The sequence below is a fragment of the Ambystoma mexicanum genome, chromosome 6q (genome assembly GCF_040938575.1).
Source record: "Ambystoma mexicanum isolate Mex_15411 chromosome 6q, UKY_AmexF1_1, whole genome shotgun sequence".
In the NCBI taxonomy this organism is placed as follows: Eukaryota; Metazoa; Chordata; class Amphibia; order Caudata; family Ambystomatidae; genus Ambystoma; species Ambystoma mexicanum.
In genome coordinates this window covers 978,704,191-978,728,849 of record NC_090937.1, presented here as the reverse complement: position 1 = coordinate 978,728,849, position 24,659 = coordinate 978,704,191, and the positions used below count along the sequence as shown (strand labels likewise).

The 24,659-nt window shown below is 45.3% G+C and overlaps 1 protein-coding gene across 1 annotated transcript in view; it reads left to right on the top strand.

Moving 5' to 3' along the window:
* ENPP6 (ectonucleotide pyrophosphatase/phosphodiesterase 6) overlaps positions 1-24,659 on the top strand; it is a 490,209-nt gene that overhangs the window by 374,993 nt on the left and 90,557 nt on the right. Inside the window, exon 5 of the mRNA XM_069631484.1 lies at positions 11,543-11,722. Coding sequence (XP_069487585.1) covers positions 11,543-11,722 — 180 coding nt within the window. The remainder of the gene's footprint in view (positions 1-11,542; positions 11,723-24,659) is intronic.

Genomic DNA, 24,659 nt, shown 5'->3' with positions numbered 1-24,659 from the left:
AAGCTTACCGGCGCCGTTGTTTCAGGACTGGCAAAGTTATAATGTGCCCCATCATCTTTTCGGTTCCATGTGATAATGTCCCTGCAAAAATGTCATCTGACAAAAATGTCACCAAAAAATGGCTGAGGTTTGCAGGGACATTATCACATTGAACATGCAGGGACAACCCCGCAACCTCCAAACCCTTTTGTTTTTCTCAAAGGGAACGGGTGACACCCCGGAAACCCATGCGCCCCTTGACCCCATATATATGGTCCCCATATATAAAGTCGCCACAGCCTTTTCCTGGCGACCATATGTATGGCAACCATAAATATGGGGTTAATATTACCGGATACCATATTTTCCTTTTTCTGATTCACTTCAGCATTGCCTGCAGTCATAGATAAAGATGTTCCATTCTTCTTCTCCCATAGGCAGTCCCATATATGCCGATATGTTGGGCATTCTAGGGAGTTCCTCGTGGGAATGGGAGTCTTTATCCCCTAAGGAGGAGTCACTCCCAGCAAGGTCCCACTTGCCAAGACTCCAACGGAGGGTCTTGCAGAGTGGGCTTACCTCCATAGCCTCAAAGGGGGTGGCTTCCTCTTAGGGAGAAGGGACCAATACCCTCAATTCGTCACATACCCTTCCCCTTACGGTTGTGGCTTCCCCATCTCTGAAAAAATCTGGTGAATTCTCCTCCTCTATGGTTTTTTTAACTGTCTGGTTCTACAGAGGTTAATTTATCTCTTTCGAGGTTGGAGTCTTTTGGGATGTATTTGTTTCCCAGGTCCAGAGTGGTGATTCTTGGATATTTTTCAAAGGTTTCCCATGATAATAGGGGGAATATTTGACTGACAATTCGATAGGAAGATAGTGTGAGAGGTTTGGGACTATGTTACCATCTAAATACTTGGTATTGGTTTTAAACTCCCCCTAGGCAATTTTAGTGAACACTGATGGATTTGTGGGAGGTTAGATATTCCAGTAAATCAGGGATAACTGCCACCTCTATCTGTGACGTTTCACCCAAGATGGTCACAAGTATTGTGACAAAGGGGTAATCTTGGGTATGTCTGTCAATACATCGGACTGTTGTGACTGTTTATAGATGCCGGATCGGGAGGACACAACGCGTCGCTACTCTTCAGAGAGACGCTTCGTAAGTTTGATACTAGGTTCTTACTTTCCTAACAAACTCGTTTTCCTCTGTTAACCCGCCTGCTGTAGATTTCCTTTCTTACCTGCTGTATGTGTGTTAGATTCTTTCCTACAGATTCACCCTTCGCCTTTCCTGCCCTTGACTCGATTCAGACTCGCGTGGGGAAACTCCTCCTCTCATCTGCCGCGGATCTTCCGATGCGAAATGTCAGTTGGAATTTCAGCCGCTCCTCGCCCTTCGGATCATTCTCGTAGTAGGCAGACTATTCTATTGTAGTTGCAGATCAGGTAGACAGCCTAGGAAGTTCCGACCCTATTCTCCCCCATCTAATACAAGTAACGCTACCTCAGGGAAACTATTCTCATTGTTTACCTTTTCTCATAGACAGTTTCTCATCTGGAGTTTCCTTCTCGCCTACAAAAATCCAAGACCTTGCAATACCGTCTCATGTAGATGTTTCTAACACTGTCAGTTCTGTATCCCTCCTTTCTGATTGTGTCATGTACTTACTATTTCTGTCATTGCGTACAATAGAATTCAACAAGAGTCTTGGACCCAGCCACAACTTCAGTGACTCTTCCATTGCGAAGAGGATTAATCCCCTGCGACTCCCCAGCTCGCCAGACAAGATTCGAAGGATAGGAATTCGAAATTAACATCGCACCCCATTCCAGACCAAGGGTTTTCTTCCCCAGAGGGTTTCCCTGGGAGTTACGCTTTCCTCCGCTCTGTATCAATTCAGGTGGCAGACTGCAGGGCTCTCAGGGGGATTTCTCATTGTCACAAAGTTGCTGTCATCTGACCAGGTTAGTGGTGTTCTGAAACTATTTTGTACTTGTCTTTGAGCAGTTGTAATAGTTTGGGTGATGATGGGACTCTGTCCAATTGGGATGTTAAGGTCCTAACTCTTCTGGAGAGTGTGCTGATTCCATCTTAGATGTTGGTGGGAATGTTGGGCATATAGGTACTTTTGTGTGAGCCAACTCTATATTGGGTTATCCAGATCCCAATCCTGAAAGCATATTTGGTGGGTCGGAAGAAGGAGTCTGACACATTAAGAACCTTATGGACTTTATTTAATGAAATTATATGAAAAGGTTTAACTTTCCATATTGTTAAAGGGATCACCCTGCCTATCTAACAAAACTAAGGGAACGTGTCTGTCATCAGGAAGTCCCAAAGTAAAAATGTCCAGGGTCCAATCCTAACTCTTCCTGACCCTACCACTAGTTTAACCAACTTAAATGCAGCCAAGAGAAGGTATTTCTTCTTCTGGGCTTCTCGTAGTTTCTGATTATCTCTGTATGGACATTTCTCTCTCTTACACTTGAGTTCCTTCATACAATCTTTCTTGGCAGGCTCTGGATACCTTCTGCATGAGCTCTTGTAGGTCTTGTAAAACACTTCTGGAATTGGGGCTCTCTTTAAGGTTATGCTGCTTACAGGTTGTTTTGAGATAGTCGCTCACACTCTTGTCTTCACTTACAACCCTTTCACAGTCTCTTAATTCATCCTTGGTTGCTTTGTATGGGGCTTTATCATCTTTTAGATTCCACCACTCCTGGGTTCTCTCTTTTATGCTCTTTCTTCTATTATCTGGTTCTCTTGCTAGTCTTATATTCCTCAGAAGCCGTGCTTGGGATTTGCTTTATGCACTCATAGTGTTTTTTTCATAAAACTTTTTCCCTTCTTCCCAGGATGATTGGCTCCAGTCCCTCTTTATTCTTCTCACAGACGTATTTGTTACTTGCTTTATGATCCTTTCACATTGGCAATCAAACAACTTTATTCCTCATAGCGTGTCTTTCTTACTGGGATGAGTTGCACTCTTCATGTACTCTTTCCCCGGCGGTCTCCCACTTTTCCCGTTCTCCCCGGTACCTTCATCTGCGTTGGGCAACATTGCAGGGCTTGGCACACGTTTGGATATTCTTCTCCCCTTTCAGTTTTCCTGTTTTGGATTTTTGGAAGCATCTCATTCTCGGCTTCCCCTCAGGCTGCAGCCGTCTACAGACGCAGGCGACAGGCAGCTCCTCGCTCTCCCAGCTGTGATGGTCTTGCTTTCATTCAGTGGGCATCTCACCCTCCACAAGGCGTTCGCCGTCATGCCACCACCAGCTCCTGGATACTTCTCTCTTGTCGTGCAGTGGTTTCCCCATTGGCATTCTAGCCGGCCTCCTGTCGTCTCACGGTGGCGTTCTTTGCCGATTCGAAAGTCGTGGGCTCCGCCGCTTGTCTCTGCTCCACCTTTGCATTTTGTGATCACGTCAGGGGGCTTCCACTGCATACCACACTCTCTCCTCCTCCTTCCTTCACTTGTCTCAGTTAAATACACATCTCTTCTTAAAGAGACATCCTCTTTTCCTTTTTCTTATAGATTCACTTCAGCATATCCTGCAGTCAAATAGAAAGATGTTACATTCTTCCCCGCAGGCAGTCCCATATATGCTGATTTGTTGAGCATTCTAGGGAGTTCACCATAGGAATGGGAGTCCTTGTCCCGTAAGGGAGAGTTACTCCCAGCGAGGTCCCACTTGCCAAGACCCCCTAGGGAGGGTCTTGTGGAGCAGGCTCACCTCCCTAGCCTCAAAGGGAGAACGGATGAATACCCTCAATTTGTCACAGTAGTAACAGTTATGCCTCATCCCTGATCAGCTCCATCTGCATTGTTCTGTGGTCTCTTGTTGCTAGAGGTTGGACCTCTGTGTCAAGTCCTGTGGCATCCCACTTCTAACATGTGTGACATTCTTGATGTAAAGGACTGATGACGGGATATTGTTTAAAGAAAACGTCATCTTCACATTGTGAAGGTGACACTGGATGTGTTTAAGGTTAGTCTAAGGTTCGGGTTTGGGTCAGTGTCTGGCAACGGGGAAGAATATGGGATAGAAAAAAGAAGGGAGGGCAATGAGGGGTGGTTCCATGTGTTTATAACTAATACATTAATAATGAAAACCTTTTTAGTGAATTAAAAATAACAAAGAAATGTTGAATTTGTTTCTTATTTGGGTTGCTCCTCCTCTTAGCCCCCTGTTTCCACAGCTGTATTACCCCACCCCAACCCCCACCCTCCTTTTTTATCTCTTACCCGACACCCCACATATACTTTTAACCCAGAATTCGACATTTTCTCATTATTTCTTTTTCATCATTCAAGTTTTTTGTTATTTGTTTTTTCGTTCTAATCGCTGTGTCCCGTGGGGGGTCTGCCCTTGTAATTACGAAGTGATTGCTAGGAGAAGTGGTAGACTGGAGAAGTAAAGGTATGTTAATGTTAATGTTAAAGGTCATTTGTACCGCGCACTATCACCACCGGAGTGGTCCCCTGGAGAAGTAAAAGTGTCAAAGTGAATGTATGGCAAAGTGAATGCAGGTGAAGACATGCATCCCCCTGTGGTGCCTGTACTCTGTAGCTGTGTCTTTGTTCTTTGGCTCTGGGAGTTGCCTGTACCTCGCCCGGCGAAAACAACACAAGGGTAGGGGTCCCCTTAATCCTTCATAACTCGCCAGGTATCACCCCTTGTTGACCCATGCCTTGGACAACTGGAAAGTCTGCATTGCCCCTGTAGATCACTGAGCACCATCCATTGGCCTCTCGACCACATAGACACTGTCAGGAGTTCTCTGCTAACCCCGAAGCGAGCAATGAAGGACCTCAAGGACCAGGGCCAAAGAAGCTGAGCATCCGGTCCAACTCCAGCTAAATAAAAACAGACCACGAGGTAATCCACGTGAAGGTTTGACATCTGGAACTGAACTTCAGCTGAAGGATTCTGACTGTGCTGTAAAATGTGTTTAATTTTGCTTAATTTTTTCACTGAACCCTTTTACTGAGTTGGTACTCATTTATCAACCTCAGAAGGATGAAAGACTGAGTTGAGGTGTTTGAGAACAGACTAAATCAATGGCTCACCCCTGAAGTGTGCCTGAAATAAACCTTTAATGAGTCTAGCAACTATTGTATAGCATTCCCGAAAGGCACATTATTTGTTATTCATATTCTTTCTTATTTAGCGTCACTGCTGAAAGTGTTAGACTTGTGGAACCCATGCCCTTAAAAAATATATATATATATTTAAGAGACCTGAACAAGAAAGCCAGCCACTCCAGAAGCAAAGAGCCAAATGGTGCTGGTCACAGTCCAGGAGCTTCCATTAAAAAAAATAACACCCCTGGTGACTGCTAAATCACAGCGTGGTCATATTTTAGATCATAAATAGGAAACAAGAGTAAGGTGATAGATATATGGATGGACAAATGCGAGAGATTGACTTGAGGGCTGAAGAAGGAATATTCCTCTTGCAAGGGGATGAGTCCTGTCCCCAAGGAAACCCGCAGAGTAGGGAATCAGAATCAGTTCTAACTTTATAGAAGCAGATCAGAAGAGGCGTTGCTGACTGGGAGATTTACAATCTGAGAGCGTCCATGCTGATCCCAAAAAACTGAAAGTATCATTTCAAAGGGAGTGTGAGAATTACTCAAATTAAATGATATATGCTCTCTAGAAAAATTGTTTTGCTAAGTCCCAGAAGGGGGTGTTCTGGAAAGGGCATGTGACGGGATGGCCCACCACAAATAACTCTGACGCGGGATGTAAGTACAAGGGTATTTATTGACCTTCAATAGACAGACTGGACACTGAATTTGGGTGTTCTTTGGGTTTCTCAGGGCTTGGGGCACTAAGGCTGTCCCTCTCTAGCTCAAATTCCCTGGCCTTTTCCTCCTCCCTAGCCCAGGCATCTGTAACGGAGATGTTACTTCTATTGAATGGTGCCAAATACTTTACAGACCCCTCTCTCTCTGTTAGCCTCTGCACTCCTGTCACACTCGCCTCCTCTGTTCTCACGGGTATCCTCCTCCACTGCCCGTCCCTCACCCAACTGCAGCCCACACTAAACTCCGAAACCCTTCTTAAATAGCCTAGCCCTCTCAGGACTGGCTAACTTACCAATGGTTTTCCTTGCTCTCAGGGGGTGTGGCAGGGGAGGGCGTGCGAGACTCGTTAAGGGCTTTAAGCCCACCCCTTTTTCTACAGGGCCCTGCCACATTAATGAGTTTTTCCTGGTGCACGGACGCTTCACCTTTGCTGGTCTGCTGTCTTTGTTGCTGGGATGCCTTGCAGCGTGTCGCCGGGGCCTGCTGCCTGCAGATTTGAGCCATCTTCTGCAGCCTCTTTTCCTCTGCGCCTCTTTGTGGTGCTGCCACCCTCTTCCCTACGACGTCTGGCCATGGTGCTGCCCTTGTGGGTAAAGAGGTGCTGGGAGGGGGCCTGCTTTCACATTCTCTGCCACCCAGGGGTGCTGTGATCAGGCTCTAATCCCATAGAGTAAAAGCATCTCGCGTCACTGGGTCTCATTTTGCAAATATAGAGGGGAGGGGTACTCCTACTTGTATGAGAATATCCTAAAACTATTCCCATAGGTTTAGTTGATGGACCAAAGTTCTGTGCATTCTGACTCATTAGTACTGCATTCATTCCCAAAACCGGCAGAATTCTGATGCATCTCAGCGCAAACATATGATGAATTTGCATAGACATACTAGCAACCCACAGAACCATATTAAGATGGGAAATGTGAGGTATGCAACAGTTCTCTGATTCCAGCACTTGTTGGTGTATTGAGGAAAGCAAGGTTCTTTCGATAATGTGGTATGTAACATGTGTCATTTAGAACTATTTTGAAGTCGAGAGAGTATTGATAGACGGACCAACAAATGGCTGAATTACAATTATAATGCATATTGCTATTCAGAATTATACATAGAGATTTGATTATGTAAATGGTGGATATATGCAAGAAATAGCAGATGCAGGATATTTTAGGTTTTGTAGATAAGCTGTCTGTGTAATTTTGTGGTGACCTCCCCTGCATACATCTTGGGGTCACATTTGCATTGATTCTACTTTAATAAAACATATTGATTCCAAAATTAGCCTGTTTCTTACCCCCAGAAGTGTGAGGTTGGATTGTATGTCAGGGGGCCTTAAATCAGGGGTGCTTTCCTCATGAAACAAACCAATACATAGCAGTTAATGTCTGACACGAGACTTCACTTACCTTGAGAGATCCCAGACTAAAGTCTCCTAACATGAACTTGGACATTTGCTACTGACAATGCCACCAGTATTCTGCTGCTGGCCTGCAAAGAGAAAAGGGGTGCGGCTTAACACACTATTTCCTCTCTTTGCTGATTGCAATAACTCCCAGGTGGGGAAGGCAGGGCCAGATTGGCCAGGACAAGTGAGCCAATGGAGGTAAAAGGGGGGAGACCTGTAGGAGGACGGAAGGTGAAGGGGAGTGTGCAAGCAATTTCTGGAGCAGCTGAGGTATTGATTAGGAACACAAGTGGTACTAGTGGTACTGTGTTGTGTGTGTGGCAGGGTTAACAAGTGCGGTTTGAAGAGAAAGTGTAGGGAATTTGTGAAGTTTCGGTGTGAGTACAAGAAAGGTGTCTGTGAAGGGGTTGAAGTGGTAGTAGTAATGTGAAGTAGTGAGTAGTAGAGTGGAGGAGGGTATAGTAGAGCAGAGGACGGTGTAGTAGAGGGGAGGAGAGAGTAGTACTGTGGAGGAGGGAGTAAAAGTGGCAATTGGAGAATAGGAATGTCATATAGCAAGAAAGAACATCAAAGAGCGGTGGCGAGGCTTGGGAGTGAAAGTCATCGGAGGGACAGAGTAATACTAAGGGAGTAGGCAAAGTGGAGGTGGGTGGCGTTGGAGGAGAGAAGTAGTGAGAGAAGAACATTTAGGGAGAGAGGGGGAGAGAAATACATGCAGAAGAGAGGAGACCGAGTCAGGAAGAGTGTCTGTAAGGCACAAGTACAATACCCCTTTTAGATTGATAGTGTAGGCAGAGACTAGGAAGTCCCTGAAGGAGTTTAGACAAAAAGAGTATCCTGCCTTTAGGCTTCACATCCCACATACGACAGAACTTGGACTGTAGGGGGTAAATAATCAATATTTATTAACCTGGGGTTTAGGTATGCCTGGGTTAGAGAGGAGGTCCTTTCATAAACAAGGCAGTGAGGGCCCATTGAAAATTCAATGCAAACCCTTGAACCATCTCAGTGTGGGAATATCCTTTGAGCCATCTATAACACTGTATACAAATGAATTTTTATTAACATTGTGAGAGCTATATGTAATAAGAAAATATTTATGTTCATTGATGTTTTTATTGTGTTCTGTATCGATTTAATTGGGGGTTTCAGTAAACCAGATGCACCATGAATCTCTATATATAAAACTGCAAATGTGTTTGTATGTTCCTGGTACAATTTCACACCGTACCACCAATCTGCACCAAATTTTGCAAAGGGACCGGTTAGCAGTAACCGAGCATTATTGTACTACATGACATTTGGACACCCCACTCCTTCCCCCAGATTTCATTCCCTTCAAACATGAGACAGATGCCTGAAATTGGCGAAACATCAATGTTGTCGGAAGACCGGTCTCGACACGAGGAACAAAACCCAAGGTCCTCCTACAGGACCTCAAAAATAACATTGCATGGCCCGAGGACGCACCGTTTCTTAGATTGTTGCACCGCAATGCACTGCAGGCGACAGGTGGGGAGAGACCACAGAAGTTTCCAGTGTGCTGCAGCATGCCAACTTTCGCCGCCCCTCCAAAACCACGTTGTAAGGCCCTCGGACACACCGTTTCCTAGACACTTGCACCACAATTCACTGCACAACGCGAGGGTGAGGCAGCAGGTGGGGAGAGCCCACACAAGGTCCCAGTGTGCTGCAGCACGCAAACTCTCGCCTCCCCTCCAAGTCTGCTCTGGAGTATATCACCAGCCACACGCCCCGATTCGCAGCCCAGTTTACTCCAGAATGCAAAGCACATCAAGCGATAAGCGACTTGGGACAGCAACCTACAGGATGATTGACTTTCAACAATTGATGAGAGTGTTATCATGTCTGTCTACAGAACCCGTGCAGAGCACGGGTACGTTTTGCTAGGAAGCAAACAAATAATCTCAAAGTCCACAGCTGATCCCTCCATTCTAACAATTTGCAGCAGACTGGAGGTAAGCTCTTGGTCAACGGAGATGCCTGAAGGGAGGTAGTTTACCACTACCTGCCAACAACATCTGCTGATCCGAAAATTGAGCAGGCCATTGGCTCGATTTGATGAAGACACTCTGGAAACAGGGTTAGGGCAAAGGCCGAGCCACAGTCTGTAGTACTGGCAGTATTTTTGCCCCAAATCAGACATAGATAGCATTTTGCTACAGGGTTTCACTGAAGTAGGTAAACGCCCCCTTCTGCTAACTACTGAATGAAGGCGCAAGTTATTTTAAGAATCAGCAGACCTCCAAGCCTTCATTTTACTGAAAGAAGCTTTCACATGTAAAATAAATCTTACTTAAATAGCTCCTTAAATACACAAACCTACTTTCAAACTTTTGCCCCAGGTCTACTGACACTGAGGAAGGCATACATGGGTCACATAATGACCAACATGATTGGCAAGTGCCGAGACGATTCATGCCTAAGAAAAATAACCATATCACTTTTTATATACTGCGTCATTGCAGATTCTTGTGCTTCTAAGCACTGTATTGCTGGATATCATTATTACCTGATTTAATGGTACTCAGTTTATCAAAGAAGCATGAAGGGCTAAGTTGGCTGTGCTATGATCGCCGATCTTGCTCGATGCACTACCAATGGGAGAGACACTCAGAAAGAGTTCCAATGCGCCATTGTTACCAGTCCTGCCCCACTCACTATGGACCTTATGCTCTGTGAGCCATTTTGTGACTCCACTTTGCACGTATAGTACATTATATTGTCCAAACCTTTGTGAGTCCGGTACACTATAGCCTCTCCCTTCATCAATTGTCAACTACGGAGGAGACTTGGAATGACAACATGCCAAAGTGCATCTTATTCCAATGGCCGCCATAAAACAAAGAAAAACATCCTGAGACTACTTGTTTTAAAGATAAAATCACCCAAGCCCATGTTATGCCTTCGTTTTGCAACTCACTTAGAAAAATTGTCCTTCTGGTCCAAAATATCCATGACACTATTTTCCATTTTTCCGTGACATTTTTGTATTCCGTTTTGGTTCATTACTTTTGTAATCAAAACAATTGAATTTGTTTTGTCCCCCCATAACATCTTGGACTGCAAGCTTTTTGTTTTCGCAAATATCTAATACTTATATGGGAAAAATGCTACTAAATTGAGGGGTCACGTTTTCTTGCAGATAACTCAGTTAAGCACCCTTTGCTTGGGTTCCGCCTGTTTGGTCATAGATTTGAAACCAGTCAAAACCAGTCAGGGTTGAATCATCTTTTTCATCATTCTGATAAACTGATCGCTGTTAAGTTTCTGATGTTGTTGTTGGGTGTTGCGTTGTGTGTGCTCATCCCCTAGATTAGGACAATAGAGGATGCACAGTCGGCCCTTTGGGGCACAGACCACATGACTTTTGGTGACAGTCTTTCCCTTCCATTGCTTGCTGTAGGCGATGGCTTCCCAGATGACGTTCTCGGAGAAGCCCTGGAGCATCTCGCAGAGCTCTCCGTAGACGGGGCCAGATTTTTATTTGACTCCGCAGTGGGCCGGGCTGCAAATGTCAGGTTTGGGTGATGGCCTAGAATGTATCTCTTGGCGCCACCTTTGCCAAGCCCTTTCTGTTCTTTGCCACATCCAGACATGGTTCCTCTTCTCTTCTTCATGAACAAGCTAATAATGTTCGGTGATAGTAAAATCGCTTACGTATTTTGTTACAAAACGTCAAACATTGAAGTAACGTGTCATGTAAAAGTCCTTTATTTTTCCCTTCAAGCAAGGCTCCATGAAACACACTTCTGGTTCCCAGAGGAGCCTGTTGGAGATCAGAAGTCTGATGCCCAGTGGTAGAATTGTACCGGAAAAAGTAGTAGGGCTGTGGTCTCGGCAGGGGAGAGAATGGGCGGAAGGATAGTGCAACTTGTAACAAGGTGTTGCGGCCGTGACATTGCAATAGTCTAAGTGACTAGTAACTAAGGCTCCTATGACAACTTTACACTTGCACAGGGACATGGATGGACAACTCCTCTAGATCGAATGGTGAACATGGTCGTAAAAAATAGAGGAATGGTAAACAGAAAAACATAAAAGTAGTGGAACACTGCTCACGACCGTTCCCTCTCACTTTGATCACTGCGGATGCCACTGCCATGGGCATCACTTTATATAGCCTTTAGCTTTATACAGGTTGGTCTAAACAAGACCAGCATCTAATAGAAGTCAAAAAGTCTTGCTAGTTTGAGTAAAAAATGTCATTTTGTAGGGGGCCGGGGGTATAACGCCGAATATGGTCTGTTCTGAAATCATTGGGTTACAGTTAATTTGAGGATGTTAGTCAACCATGTCCATTTTATGTCTGATAACAGGACAAGAATCTTCAGGACGACCTGAACATCATTCTGTTTTCCGATCATGGGATGACCGAAATCTCCTGGATGGAGAAGGTGATCGAACTCCAGAACTACATCAATTCCAGTGATATTGTGCAGAGCAAGGACCGGGGGCCCGTTGTGAACCTGTGGCCAGCCGAAGGCAAGCAGACGCAAGTAAGACAGTTTGTCATTTCTAATCTTTGTATTCGTCCCCAGTCACTGAACCATGCTTATGTGGGCTGTGATATCAAGCCTTGGGCCTGATCTGGTGACTGGATTTGCTCAATCATGGCACAAAGAAAAGTGGGCCCGGGGAGCATGGATCGTGGGGACGGAATTCTGTTTTTTATTCCACCCCCACTCCAAACACAAGCTTCGACCCTGCACACCTCCAAAGCTGTGATGTGCAAATAATATATATATTATGCCATTGCGCTTGCGCATGGCATAGTTAAGGTAAAGTACAATATACCTTTCTAAATAACTTTAGAAAACTTGAATGAAAAAATGTCAAGATGTTCCACAGTAATATTTCCGGCAGCCGCCTGTGCATGGAAACTTTCTGAATTGTACATTGATGGCTTCATAGTTTAGAAATGGTTTACTTTTGAACGCATTTTGAACAGCTTCTAACATGAAAAATTTCAGCCAGAATATGTCGAAATTGGCTGCTTCGATTTTCACAATTTTTTGCATGGTTCTAAATATAATCAGGAATTAGTGCACTGAAGAAAAAAATTGAAAATCGACTTGACTGATTTTGAGATGTTAACGTTTTAAGATTTATCTATATATGACGCAACCCAAAATTAATATGTGCATCTATCATACGGACTGTATCTATAGGTGTCTTCACGTACGTTACACGCTTAAATCAGGAAACTCACATCAAAGCAAGGGCTCACTTTGATGTCAGTTTTCAGGAGATGTAATGAATGGACTTTTTTTATATGAACTGTACAAACAGGCGTATTAGTTTCACAATTCAGACATTACCCCATAACGCTTCTACGGCACATGCTCGTATGACATGCGCACCTACGATTTGCGCTCCTATCACACACGATCCTATGACATGTGTGCAACACACCCTTGACATGTGCTCCTACAACATACATGCTTATGGCAGCACTTATGATACACGCTCCTATGACACATGCTCCACAGACGTAAACTCTCCTATGGCACGCTCTCCTACAACAGCACACGCTCCTATGACACACGCTCCTATGATACGTGCTACTACGACATTGACACCTATGACCTGCACACCTACAACCCTTTCACCTATGGCATGGAACATTTGCTACTACGACACATGCTCTAACAACATCCACATCCAAAACACACATTCCTATGACACGCACTTCTATGACACACGGTCCTATGATAAAAAACACACATTCTTACAACACCAAATCCTACCACACCCACTATTACCACTCTCACTCCTTATGACACATGCTCCTACGGCATGCGCACCTACAATTCACACTCCTACCACACACAATCCTATGACATGTGTGCAACACGCCCTCTTGTGATACACTTGACATGTGCTCCTACAACATACACTCTTATGGCAGCTCTTATGACACACGCGCCCACGACGCACGCTCTGCTACGGCACACTATCCTTCAACAACACAGACTCCTATGACACTGGCTCCTATGACGTGCTCCTATGACGCGTGCTCATATGACAAGGACACCCATGACATGAGCACCTACAACTCTCGCACCTATGGCATGCAACATTTGCTACTACGACATATGCTCTAACGACGCACACATCTAAAACACGCATTCCTATGACACATACTCTTATGACACATGGTCCTATGATACTGTCTTACGACACACATTCTTACAACATCAACTCCTACCACACGTGCTCTTATCATACCCGCTCCTTCGACACATGCTCTTATTACATGTGCATCTATGCCACATGCACCTACGACACATGGTGCTATGACACATGGTCTTACAACACACGCTCTTATGACTTGCTCTCCTATGATATTCTCTTCTACCACACGCGCTCCTACCACACATGCTCCCACCACATGTGCACCTACCAAACCCGCTCCAACCACACCCATTCCTACGATACATGCACCTATGACACCCTTATGGCCCACCTTGTTACGACACACCCTCCTAAGACACACGCTCCAACAACACATACTGTTACCATGCATGCTCCTACATCCTGTGCTTCTATGGCCTGTGCTTGTATGCATGTGCTTCTGCTGCACGCGCACCTACAGCATGCACACCTACAAGGCATAGGAGTTTCAAAGTTCATATATTACGCCATTACATCTCCTGAAAAGTGACATGAAAGCCAGAGCTGACTTTGATGATAGTTTTCAGGAAATGTACATTGCATACTAACTGTCTGTATCTAGGGATGTATGTAAGCACATTACACACTTTACATCAGAAAAGTCACATAAAACCGAGGGCTCACTTTGAGGTCAGTTTCACCAGATGTATCGAATGGACATTTGAAATACAAACTGTACGAACAGGAGTATTGATTTGACAATTCAACCACCATTAAATCTCCTGAAAACTCATATGAATGTGAAGGCTGACTTTGATGTTAGTTTTCAGATGTAATAAATGTGCACGAACTGTACAAAGAGGTGTAGGAGTTTTACATATCGTACATGAAACATTTTAAACCTCGTGAAAAATCACATGAAAGGTACAGCTAACTTTCATGTCAGTTTACAGGAGATGTACATTGCACATAAGTACGAACTGTAAAAGTCATATTGTACATATTGAAAACACACGTACAAGTTAGATTTAACTTTACTGTAAGCTTTCGTATAGATAGGAGACATACAAATACAACAGGCACTCCTACGGCACGCTACTATGACATGTACTTCTACAACACACTCTCTTACGACACAAGCGCCTATGACACAAGCTCTCCTAGGACACACTCTCCTACAACACACACTTCTACAACAGGCGCACCTACAACACATGAACCTACAACACAGTCTTACGACATGCTCTCCTGTGATATGCTCTCCCACAACACGCTCTCCAATGGCATGCTCTCCTATGGCTCGCACTCCTTTGACACGCTACTATGACATGTACTCCTATGATATGTTCTTCTACAATACACACTCTCCTAAGACACAAGCTCTCCTACGACACACTCTCCTACAACACACAAATCTACAACAGGCACACCTACAACACATGAACCTACAACACAGTCTTATGACATGCTCTCCTGAGACACGCTCTCCTACAACATGCTCTCCAATGGCATGCTCTCGTATGGCTCGCACTCCTACGACACGCTCTTATGACACACACTCCGACAACACATGCTCTTAAGACACGTGCACCTACAACACATGCGCCTACGATACATGCACCTACGATGTGCTCTTACAGCACACATTGTTACAACACACCCTCTTAAGACTGATTTATTTATTTGTACATTTGTAAAGCACCTAAACTCAAGGGCATCAAGGCACAGTTGCAAGACCAGTTACACACATTGAGGAGGCATGTAGATACTACATTTATACATACATGGAGTTCATACAGTTCTGGTGACAGGGCACCAGTGCTAGGCAAACAGCCAGGTTTTCAGAGCTTTACGAAGACTCAGTACGAGTCCTCTGCTCTTAGGGCAGGTGGGAGAGAGTTCCAGTGATTAGCAGCCACCTTAGGGAAACTAGAGCCTCCTCCTCTAGCTCGTCGGAAATTAGGTTGGACAAGACGGTGTGAGTGGGCTGACCTGCCTGGTCTCGTGGCGTTGGCTCTCTGGATTCTTTGTGACAATACATGCTCCAATAACACACTGTTACTATGCATGCTCCTAATGCGTGTGCTCCTACGGCATGTGCACCTATGATATATTCACCTACGAGGCATATGAATTTACAGTTCTTGTAGAATGCTATTAGATCTCTTGAAAACTCGCATGAAATTCAGGGCTTACTTTGATGTCAGTTTTCATGTAGAGTATATACACTATGCACGGTCAGAATAAATGTACACATTCTATACAACATGTACACGGACATGTAGTGTATGTACATTACACACATTCAAAATGAATGTGCAGCTTCTTTACAGAATATACATGAACAGGTAAAGTATGTACATTATGCACACGTATTATGAATGTACAGCTTCTATACAAAATATACACAGAGATGTAGAGTATGTACATAACGCATGCTCAGAACAATAGTGAGAAGACAAATAAGTCGAATTTTTGTCACTGAAAAATCAGCAGAAGATGAAACATGAACAGTTGGGAACAGCATGTTTTCTTTTGGTAAAAACAATGTCAACCAACACCATATTGTATTTCAAATAGGAGACACATCTGAGACATTTCAGGTATTCAGAAATGTTCAGTAATTTCATGGCCAAGGTTTTGTTGTATGAATTTATATAATGGGGAGAACCCAATTGCCACAAAAAGGATTCTGGATACCATGGAGTATTTTATAATTGTTTCAGGGCATCCTTTGCATTTTGGGTAAATTAGGGTAAAGTAAAGACCAGAGGTGATCTGAATTGATCAACATTTTCCAGAGTGGGTATGTTCTGTCAATGCAGTAATGGAACTGATTATTGGCTTGTAGGGAGGGGTTTCATATCCTTGGTTGTGGACTTTTGGTAGCAGATGCAGTATTTCCATGACTGGATGTGGAATAACATTACTCATTTTTATATAGCGGTGAGATGGAATGACTACTTCTGTGCAGGAGTACAGGGATGAGTATTGGCTGAAGAAGCTACTCAGTCCCCCACTACTACTAAACCATCAGTGATCCTAATTAGAAAGGTGAAACAGGCAAAGCCTGAAAGGTATACCTCTTTTGCCTCTTTTAGTAACGGTAGCAACGGACAGGCTATACTCTTCAGGAGGGGTGTGGGCTGGTACAGAAGTGATCCAAACTGGAATGATATGGTGGTTACCACAATAAAAGAGTGTCCAACCAAGGTTTGATTAAAAATAGGATCTTTAATTAAACTAACAAGAAGGCACACAACTAATAAATATACTACTGTCCTGCCCTTGTAAGGGAACATTCAAATAATGCAGACGTTAAAAACTCTGGTTTGGAAGACAGGGTGCTCAGGCAAACATTTTAGGGGCAAAATGTCAAGTTCATGAATAGCTCTTTAAAAAGGTAGCATAGGGTGCTTAAGTCACAAGAGTACTCTAAGGTGGACCTGGATGGTGGGGCCACTTCAAATACCTTATGTTCTTGTCTTTGGGGCACAACAGTAGAGAGCCAGGCTATTAGGCATCAAACCAGTAGTCTGGGTGCTATTGGCACAGAGCCGGGGCCGAGTCTGTGAGTAGCAATGACTGGTTCCAATAATGCAGTGTTCTTCAGCAGCAGCAACGGCTTGCGGGTCAAAGAAGTTATGAAGGCAGGCGATGCTGGATTGCAGGCGCTGGAAGACGCAATGGTCTCTAGTGCAGAGAATCAGACACTTGCCCTTGGCAGTGCGTGGGCTCGGGTGGCTGAACCCAACATCAGGGTAATGCAGCAGCAGTCCACTTGGAGCACAAAGTAGCTGGTTACCAGGTGGTGGTGTCGAGTTGGGGATGCTACAAGACTCGGGAGAGGGGGTATCCCAGATGCACTGGCTGCAGAGCTTCAGTGCCCCATCAAGCAAAAGGTGGCTCAAGCAATTCCCTTGCAGCAACTTGGATGACATTGAAGGTGAGCAAACTGGCATTGATGTGGTTCAAGGAAGCAGGTGCTGCTTCATTGTTTCAATGGTTCCTGGAAAACCAAGTGCAGGTGAGTCCTTTCCTCTGACATTCCCAGCCAGGAAGGTTTGCAATGAGCACTTGCATGACTCTTGAGACAACCAGTGAGCAGAGTCCTGGGTAACAGTGTCTCAGTTGCAGTAGGCCTTGTCCAACCAGTGTGTAATCCTGCATAGGCCCTGGGCATGGTTAGGGACAAAACCTTCTCTTTTTTGAAAGCCAGTCTTCACCTATGCAACAGACAACTTTAGAATAGACCGGATTCCTTACAGAGTTCCAGTGAGTCCTTGTCTTGAATTCTAAAGATGAATCGACTAAGGAAAGAGTTCACATTCTTCCATAGGACAATTGCTACAGGGGATTGTTCCTCAGAAACTCTGTTAAGGCTCTAATTCTGGCTGCTGTAAAGTATCATTTCCCTGCTGATATTATACCTAGTGTACTCTGTCTGCAGGAAATGGGGAAGGGGATATGAAGTTTGGAAGCCTTCACAAAAATCATGATGGTTAGACTGCTTAGCCCTTCCACTGGGCTACTCTGTCTGATTATTTCCTCTGTTTGGCTACTCGAAAAGGACTCCAATTATATTATGTGTGTAGGGCAGCTGAGAGCAAATGGAGGGCTTCTTGTTCATCCTCTGACAAACTGGCCTGTCGCCTGCTCCAAAAGCCATATGGACTCTCTGTCCACACTAAGAAGAGAACCCACATCCAAGCCTGTGTCTCTGTGGCATCTAACAACTCAGACAAACTCTTTAAAATCTGCAAGGAACTGGCCAACCCTGCTGCAGTCTCTACCCTCCTGTCACCTCTCAGGCCTTTTGCACGGCCCGGGCCTCTCACTTCATCTCAAAAACCCAGGACATCCTGTCCACTCTCTCCTCCATGCTCCCTTCTCTCCTCCCTCCTTCTGTGTGCTCAGACCCTCCTTCAGCCACCCCCACCCTCTTTCGCCTCTTTCCTATTTTCTCCCCTGACGCGTTTGCTAGACAAGTCCGATCTATGAAAGTCTCATCAAAACAGGTTCATCCTTGTTCTTCTAGAACCATAAAGCACCACATTGACACCCTCACTCCTGCCCTAGCCGATTTCTGCAACCTCTCCTTTGCCTCAGGAGCCTTACCCTCCCCTCTAAAGCACTCTCTTCTCAAGAAACCCACAGCTGATCCTTCTTGCCCGGCTAACTATCGCCCATTTTCCATCACTCCATTTCTAGGCAAACTCCTGGAAAAGCTGGCCATCTCTCAGCTTAAACTCCACTCTGATTCTGTTGGCTGTCTCCACGACCATCAGTCTGGCTTTAGAGCTGCCACAAGCATGGAAACTGCTCTCCTGAACATCTGTGAAGATCTGCTCTCCATCCTTGACTCTAGCATTCCCTCTGTCCTCATCCTACTCAATCTCTCCTCTGCCTTTGCCACAGTCTTACCATACCATCCTGCTCAACAGTCTCTGTGACAACTTGGGCATCACTGATTAGGCTCTGGCCTGGCAGACCTCTTTCCTCTCTGATCGGCCCTCCCAGGTCCAACTTGGGTCCTTCCTTTCCTCCATCTCCCTCTCTACCTGCAGTGTCCCCCAGGGGTCTAACCTCTGCCCCAGGTTCTTTAACCAATACCTGGCAACTCTCGCCCACCGCATTGTATTTTCTGCTCAAATTTCCAGTGCTATGCTGATGACACTCAACTAATTTTCAGAGTTCCCTTAGCCACCTCTTCTCCTTCTCTCATCCCTGACTGCCTATCTGCCATTCAGGATTGGTGTGCTGCCAACGATCTCTGCCTGAATGCCAGCAAGACTGAGATCCTCCTCATCAGCACTATCTGGCTCGCCTCCCTTGGCTCTCATCCTACCCCCACCTGCGAGGCCAAAACCCTCAGGGACATCTTTGACTCCACTGTTAGGTGGGGCCCGCCAGGCAGGCCAAGCCGTGCTTGGAGCCTGCAGGTGCGAACTTGTGGAAACTCCTGACTCCTTCCCTTAGCCAAATCAAGAACGCCAGGTCCAAACAAGAGGCAAGGTACTACTGAGATTTATTATAGCCAGTAAACCACAGGGATCACATGTGTGAAGGCAAGTTCATGCATCTCTCAGAGAGCTCTGGCTCGCAGGCTAGTTTTGATGACCTGCGATGTCACAATTGGCGCCAGTCTCTGTGACTTCCCCAAAAACCTACCCCCACTCGGTATCGGTCGCCGAGTGGTAGGTCCCATATAGGAGCCTTTAGAGACATAATGTTACTGGACAAGACTGTGGCCCTCATTACGACCCTGGCGGAAATCGTGGCGCAAAATGCACCATGGAGCACGGCGGAAAGCTGCCGATAGCGCCATGGGGGTTGGCGGATTTACCGCCCCATTCCGACCTTGGCGGGGCGGTAAATCCCCATTCCCCATTTTACCCTTCCCCATTCCCATTTTTGCCCCATAGGGTATAATGGGAGTGGGGAAGGCGTTAATTACGCCACCGTAAAATACGGTGGCGTAATTAACAACAAGGTCCCGTAGCGCCATGGATTTCTCCGCCCGGAAAAACCAGGCGGAAAACGCTCCATGGCGCTACGGGAACTCGTAGTAGGGCGGACGGGTCCGCCGCGAATACCGCTGGCGTAAACCCACTCCGCCAGGGTCGTAATGAGGCCCTGTGTCAGGTGTTATGCTTGGACCATCCCCGAAAACTGTAACCTTGAAAATGTTACAGTGAACAGACCCCCTGATTGGCCAGTGACCCCCGTCATCCACCTCTGCATTCCTTGATTTTGATTGGCTGATCTGTGGGCCCCCAAGCCTGGGACAACTGCTGTTCCCAGCCCGCTGGCCACCTGTGAACGCTACATGTGTAATTATGTGTCTGCAAGGTGCAACTATGTGTCCACATCATAACCTGTATGAGCCATAGCTGCCATGAGAGCGTTACGTTTTGCAACATAGATCTGTGACGTGCATGTATCAAATTTGTTGCAGCCATTGTCTGGTTGGTGAGTCAGGTTGTTCTTCTCAGCCACCAAATCTTGGCAGCTCCTGAGCTTAGCCAGATCATGTGCTTGGAGACCACGTTTGTGAGCTTGGGTCTCTGAATTATTCTGTATTTTGACAGAGAGCGCGCCTCTCCTGCAGTGGGTGTTACTTTGGTTCAGTGTGAGGAATGTTGTTTGCAACATTTTGACCTTGGCATTGGCTTTGTTCCTGCCACAGTAGTTCTGCTTGCATAGCATTCAGTGAGGCTCAGGGTCTCTCTGGGTCCGTCGTGGCCTACTAGATTTCCTAAGCCATAGCCTGTCTTCTACTATATGCATCTTCCATAGTGTCCATATGTTAGTGCGTCATAGCTGACGGGCCCCTTGAGTGCTCCTGTCGTACCATGCGGTTATTTGCATGTAAGCATCTGCAAGCATTTATACAAGCCCTTTTTTCTTCTTGCATTACAGCGGTGCTCTAACAAGCCTAAGGGCAAAAATAATAAACGTTCAGACAATATGCATATGTCACTGTCCTCTAACTCCTAGAACTGTATAGCCGTGTTCTTCATGTAGTTGGGTGTGTGTGAGTGTTCAGAGTGTGCGGGTAGCACGTGTGCTTCATGTCTAACGTGGCTATGTCATCATGATGTCTCTAACAACTCGCGGCATGTTGTCTTGGTGCTTTAGTTGATTCTATCCATGTAACTGTCTCCAACTCCGTCGTGTGCCTCTTCATTCACTCTCGGTAAGATCCGTACTGCTGCAGGGTTGTAGGGCCTGCTGAGAAGGTACCTCTCATGATAGCTGTCCATCCTAGGAGCAGTGGGAATTCGTCTGAGTTCATGTGAACGGCGGCCATATTGTCTCTGGTGCTTCTTCCTGTTGGAGGGTCTTTTGGGATGGGAGGCATATTCTGGCTTTCCCTCTTCATTCCCCCCTCTGCTCGACTTGTCAACCACACTACCATTGTCTGTTCCATCATCTACCAGACACCACACTTTCGTTATCCCAGCCAGGTGTCCATAGTAGTTGACATGATCTTCAAATTACCAATTCATGTATACACATCCACCTTCGGGTTTGCAGTATACCTACTTCCCTATGTACTTCTTTGGGTTGCGCAGGTTTTATACCTTCATTCCTGGCTGGAATATATCAGATGCTGCCATCTGTTGTCTCAGCCTCTCTCTTTCTTTGATGATATCATCCATTTGCTTTCCCTTCTCCAGCTCCATAAATAGTTGTACTCCCAGTAGCTCTTCTGATGCCCGCTGACATCTTCCAATGCACATCTTTATTCCAAACAGTGTTGTTGTTCCCAGTATTAGTCCTACAGCCAGTACTTTCAGACCATCAGCCATCCTGGAGGGCATCCATGACCAGAGGTACGCGAACCAGCTCTGCTCTTGTCCCGTCCCCCTTGCTTCTTCTTCCATTTTTGCATGCATTTGGGCCAACTGGGTGACTGCGTCTGACAGTGTTCCGTTGTCTTCATTGTTATCAGGAATGAACGTGCAACAAGAACTTCCTATTTTTGTGCAAACTCCTCCTTCCGTCGCTGTGAGGTGGTCAAAGATGTATCTGTTCTGGAGTGCCACCAACCTTATTGCTCTGAGCTCTTCTTTTATTGCATTGAACCCGTTTACCTTCGACTTTATGGTGAACATCAGTTCCCAGCGGGTAATTTTCAGCCATTTGGCATTTGCATGTGCCTGTAATTCCAGGAAATAGTGAGGCAAAGAACATATGTGTCTTGCTGAACAGTCTGTGCGATGCTGGTATCTCGTCCAATGCTGCTTCTGATCTTCACCATAAGTAATTTCCCTCTCTTTTCACCCTGCTGAGTGTCTCGTCCTTGTTGACATTCTGCGGTTGGCCAGTTACGGAAGTGTTGAGCAATCTTTTCTTCCTTCATGTTGAGCTGTATTTTCGGTAATTCATCAAGCTAAATGTCTTTCCTTGGCACCACTAAGGAGGGCATATTCACATGTGCTAGGGAGCATATTGCTCCCCAGTTTGGCGATAGCTTGTCGTATGCCTTTGCTCCACAGGCCCACTAGAGATCCATCAGCACAGCTGTTCCGTTCCCATTTACGGGATCATTTCTGTTCTTTCGCATCTGACGTTTTCTCCCACTTATTCTTCGCCATTGTGTTGGTAACAGAGAGCTGGTGTGGTGAGTGGAATTATCAGCATAGGTCCAACTTCATTATCTACCCATGTCACAAGTTTTGCGCTTCTGTCCCACTCCTTGAGGCATTTGTCATTTCCCTCTTGTACCCTATTCACTGCTGCTTTTGCTAATGTTACTGCTTTGCTTCCCACTACTACATCTACCAACCCACCATCTGTATATTCTTGTCCATAGATTAATATTTGTGGTCTTTTCCAGCATCCTGGTTGTCCTCCAACTTCGCTCTCCCTCCGCATGCATGGTAAGTATTGTAAGGTTATTATTTTAGTTTCTCCTTTCTCAGGTCCTTCGGTTATGTACTGCAGCCCCTCGGCGAGTTGTCAATGGTTGTTCATCATGGGTAAGGTTTTAATATAATTATCTTCATACAGCAAGGTTGTCTTAGACATCTTAAGGTTACAGATTTCTCTTGGAACCTCCCCGTGTTTGGAACGGTATCCGGTCATATTTTCGAATACATATTTTTGAAACACCATTATGTCGAAAACATTTTGTTGAAAAGTTTTTTTTTTTATATATATATTTTTTTATTTTCTATGTTTTTTTTTTGTTTGGTAAGTAAAAAAAGTGTTTAAAAAAAACAGTGATTTGGGGGGTAACCCCCCTATTTAAAACATAAAATTTAAAAAGAGAAAATTTGAAAAAAAAACTTTAGGCAAAATTGTGTCAACATAATAGCATTCGAAAATATGGCATTCGAAAATATCACTATAAACCGTTTGGAACATTGCTAGATACATCAGGCATTGTGCTGTTTCTGCAGGAATTTCTGTTGCTACGAAAGTCGTGGAAGCATTCGTGGCATAGGGGATCAATGAGCAGACATAGCAGCTCTCCCTGGTTGGGTCCCTACCAATTTTGTACATGTGCTTATACCAGATGTTGTTTGTTATGTGTGCAGTGTCTGTAAGATATGTTTCTACCTCTCTCATGTCTATGACAACACTGCGCTTACCTCTCCTTACCTTTTCAGCAGTGTCGTCTGTACCACCTGACACAGTAGTCTGTGCAGCTTGGGTCGGGAAGTGATTCTGTGGGATACAGCAGAGACATGCACAGCAAGATATAGCTGCCAGAGGGCAGTGGCTAAGAGCCCAGTACATAGCAGTAACCACACAGTAGATATAACTATTTTCATTGTGTTCACCATTATTGTATTCCATGAACCCTAGGTAATAAATTTATGGTGACCAGGCTCTAAAATGCCGGACTCTCTTTATGGTATTGACAAATTGGTTGAAGAGTGCTTCAGGGTGATGAACTGGGGGCACCATCAATGCATTTCTACCACTTGCACATTTCCTAACAATTTACATCAACATTCGCAGAACCCTGCATGTGCAAAGAAGGAGAAAGGTTAAGACAGTGTTACTTGTAGTCGGTAGTGCGAGCTGTGCGTGCGGTATGGCAAGTTAAATCATATTGCTACAATCCAGTGTTCCAGATCAAGGGAGTTCATTTGGGCAGGGCAGGATAGGGCAATCCTTCTTCACTCATCTATTTGCACCAGTGTTGCTGTGGGAATTTTAGGGACTTGGGAACGTCTGACAATAGGATGGCCAGTAGTCTCTAGTTCATTGGGGTTTGGGACATTTGTGCTCTCTTGTTGATGCAACGTTGGCCCTGTCGATTTCTGCCACCACGCATTGGGGTGAGGCTGATGCTTTATAGGGCTTGACGTCCTGCTGGTGATTCTAAACACACTTGCCTTGAAGCTTCACTGTCTAGTCAGTTACGGCCTCCACAAGGTGGGGGCCTGTGAAACGGGGTGCGTTCCAGCAGTGAGTAACATTTTTCAATAATACATAATCCCCTATATGAATCGGTGGTTCCTTGTGTACCTCCTAGTTGCTGGTGTCTTCTTGTGTGTTGTTTTTCGGCCTCCATGTTGTCTGCTGTATCTGGCAAGAGATAAAAGAAGCACTAGAAAAAAGTTAAGTTACGTAATCATACATTTCCTGTCCTAACACATCTGCTACCTTCTCGCAATCCCCCAGAGCCCTTGTGGGTGGAGTCAATGGAAGGTGCATTCTTAGTCCTGTCACCACCTTGTGGGGCGTTAAATGGTGGTCGATCCAGGTTTTTTGCGCAATTCGAACAAGCCTAAGGGCAGGCAGTGGAGCCAATTCTTCTTGGTGCTCTGCTGAGTTTTGGCAATGCGCTCCTTCAGG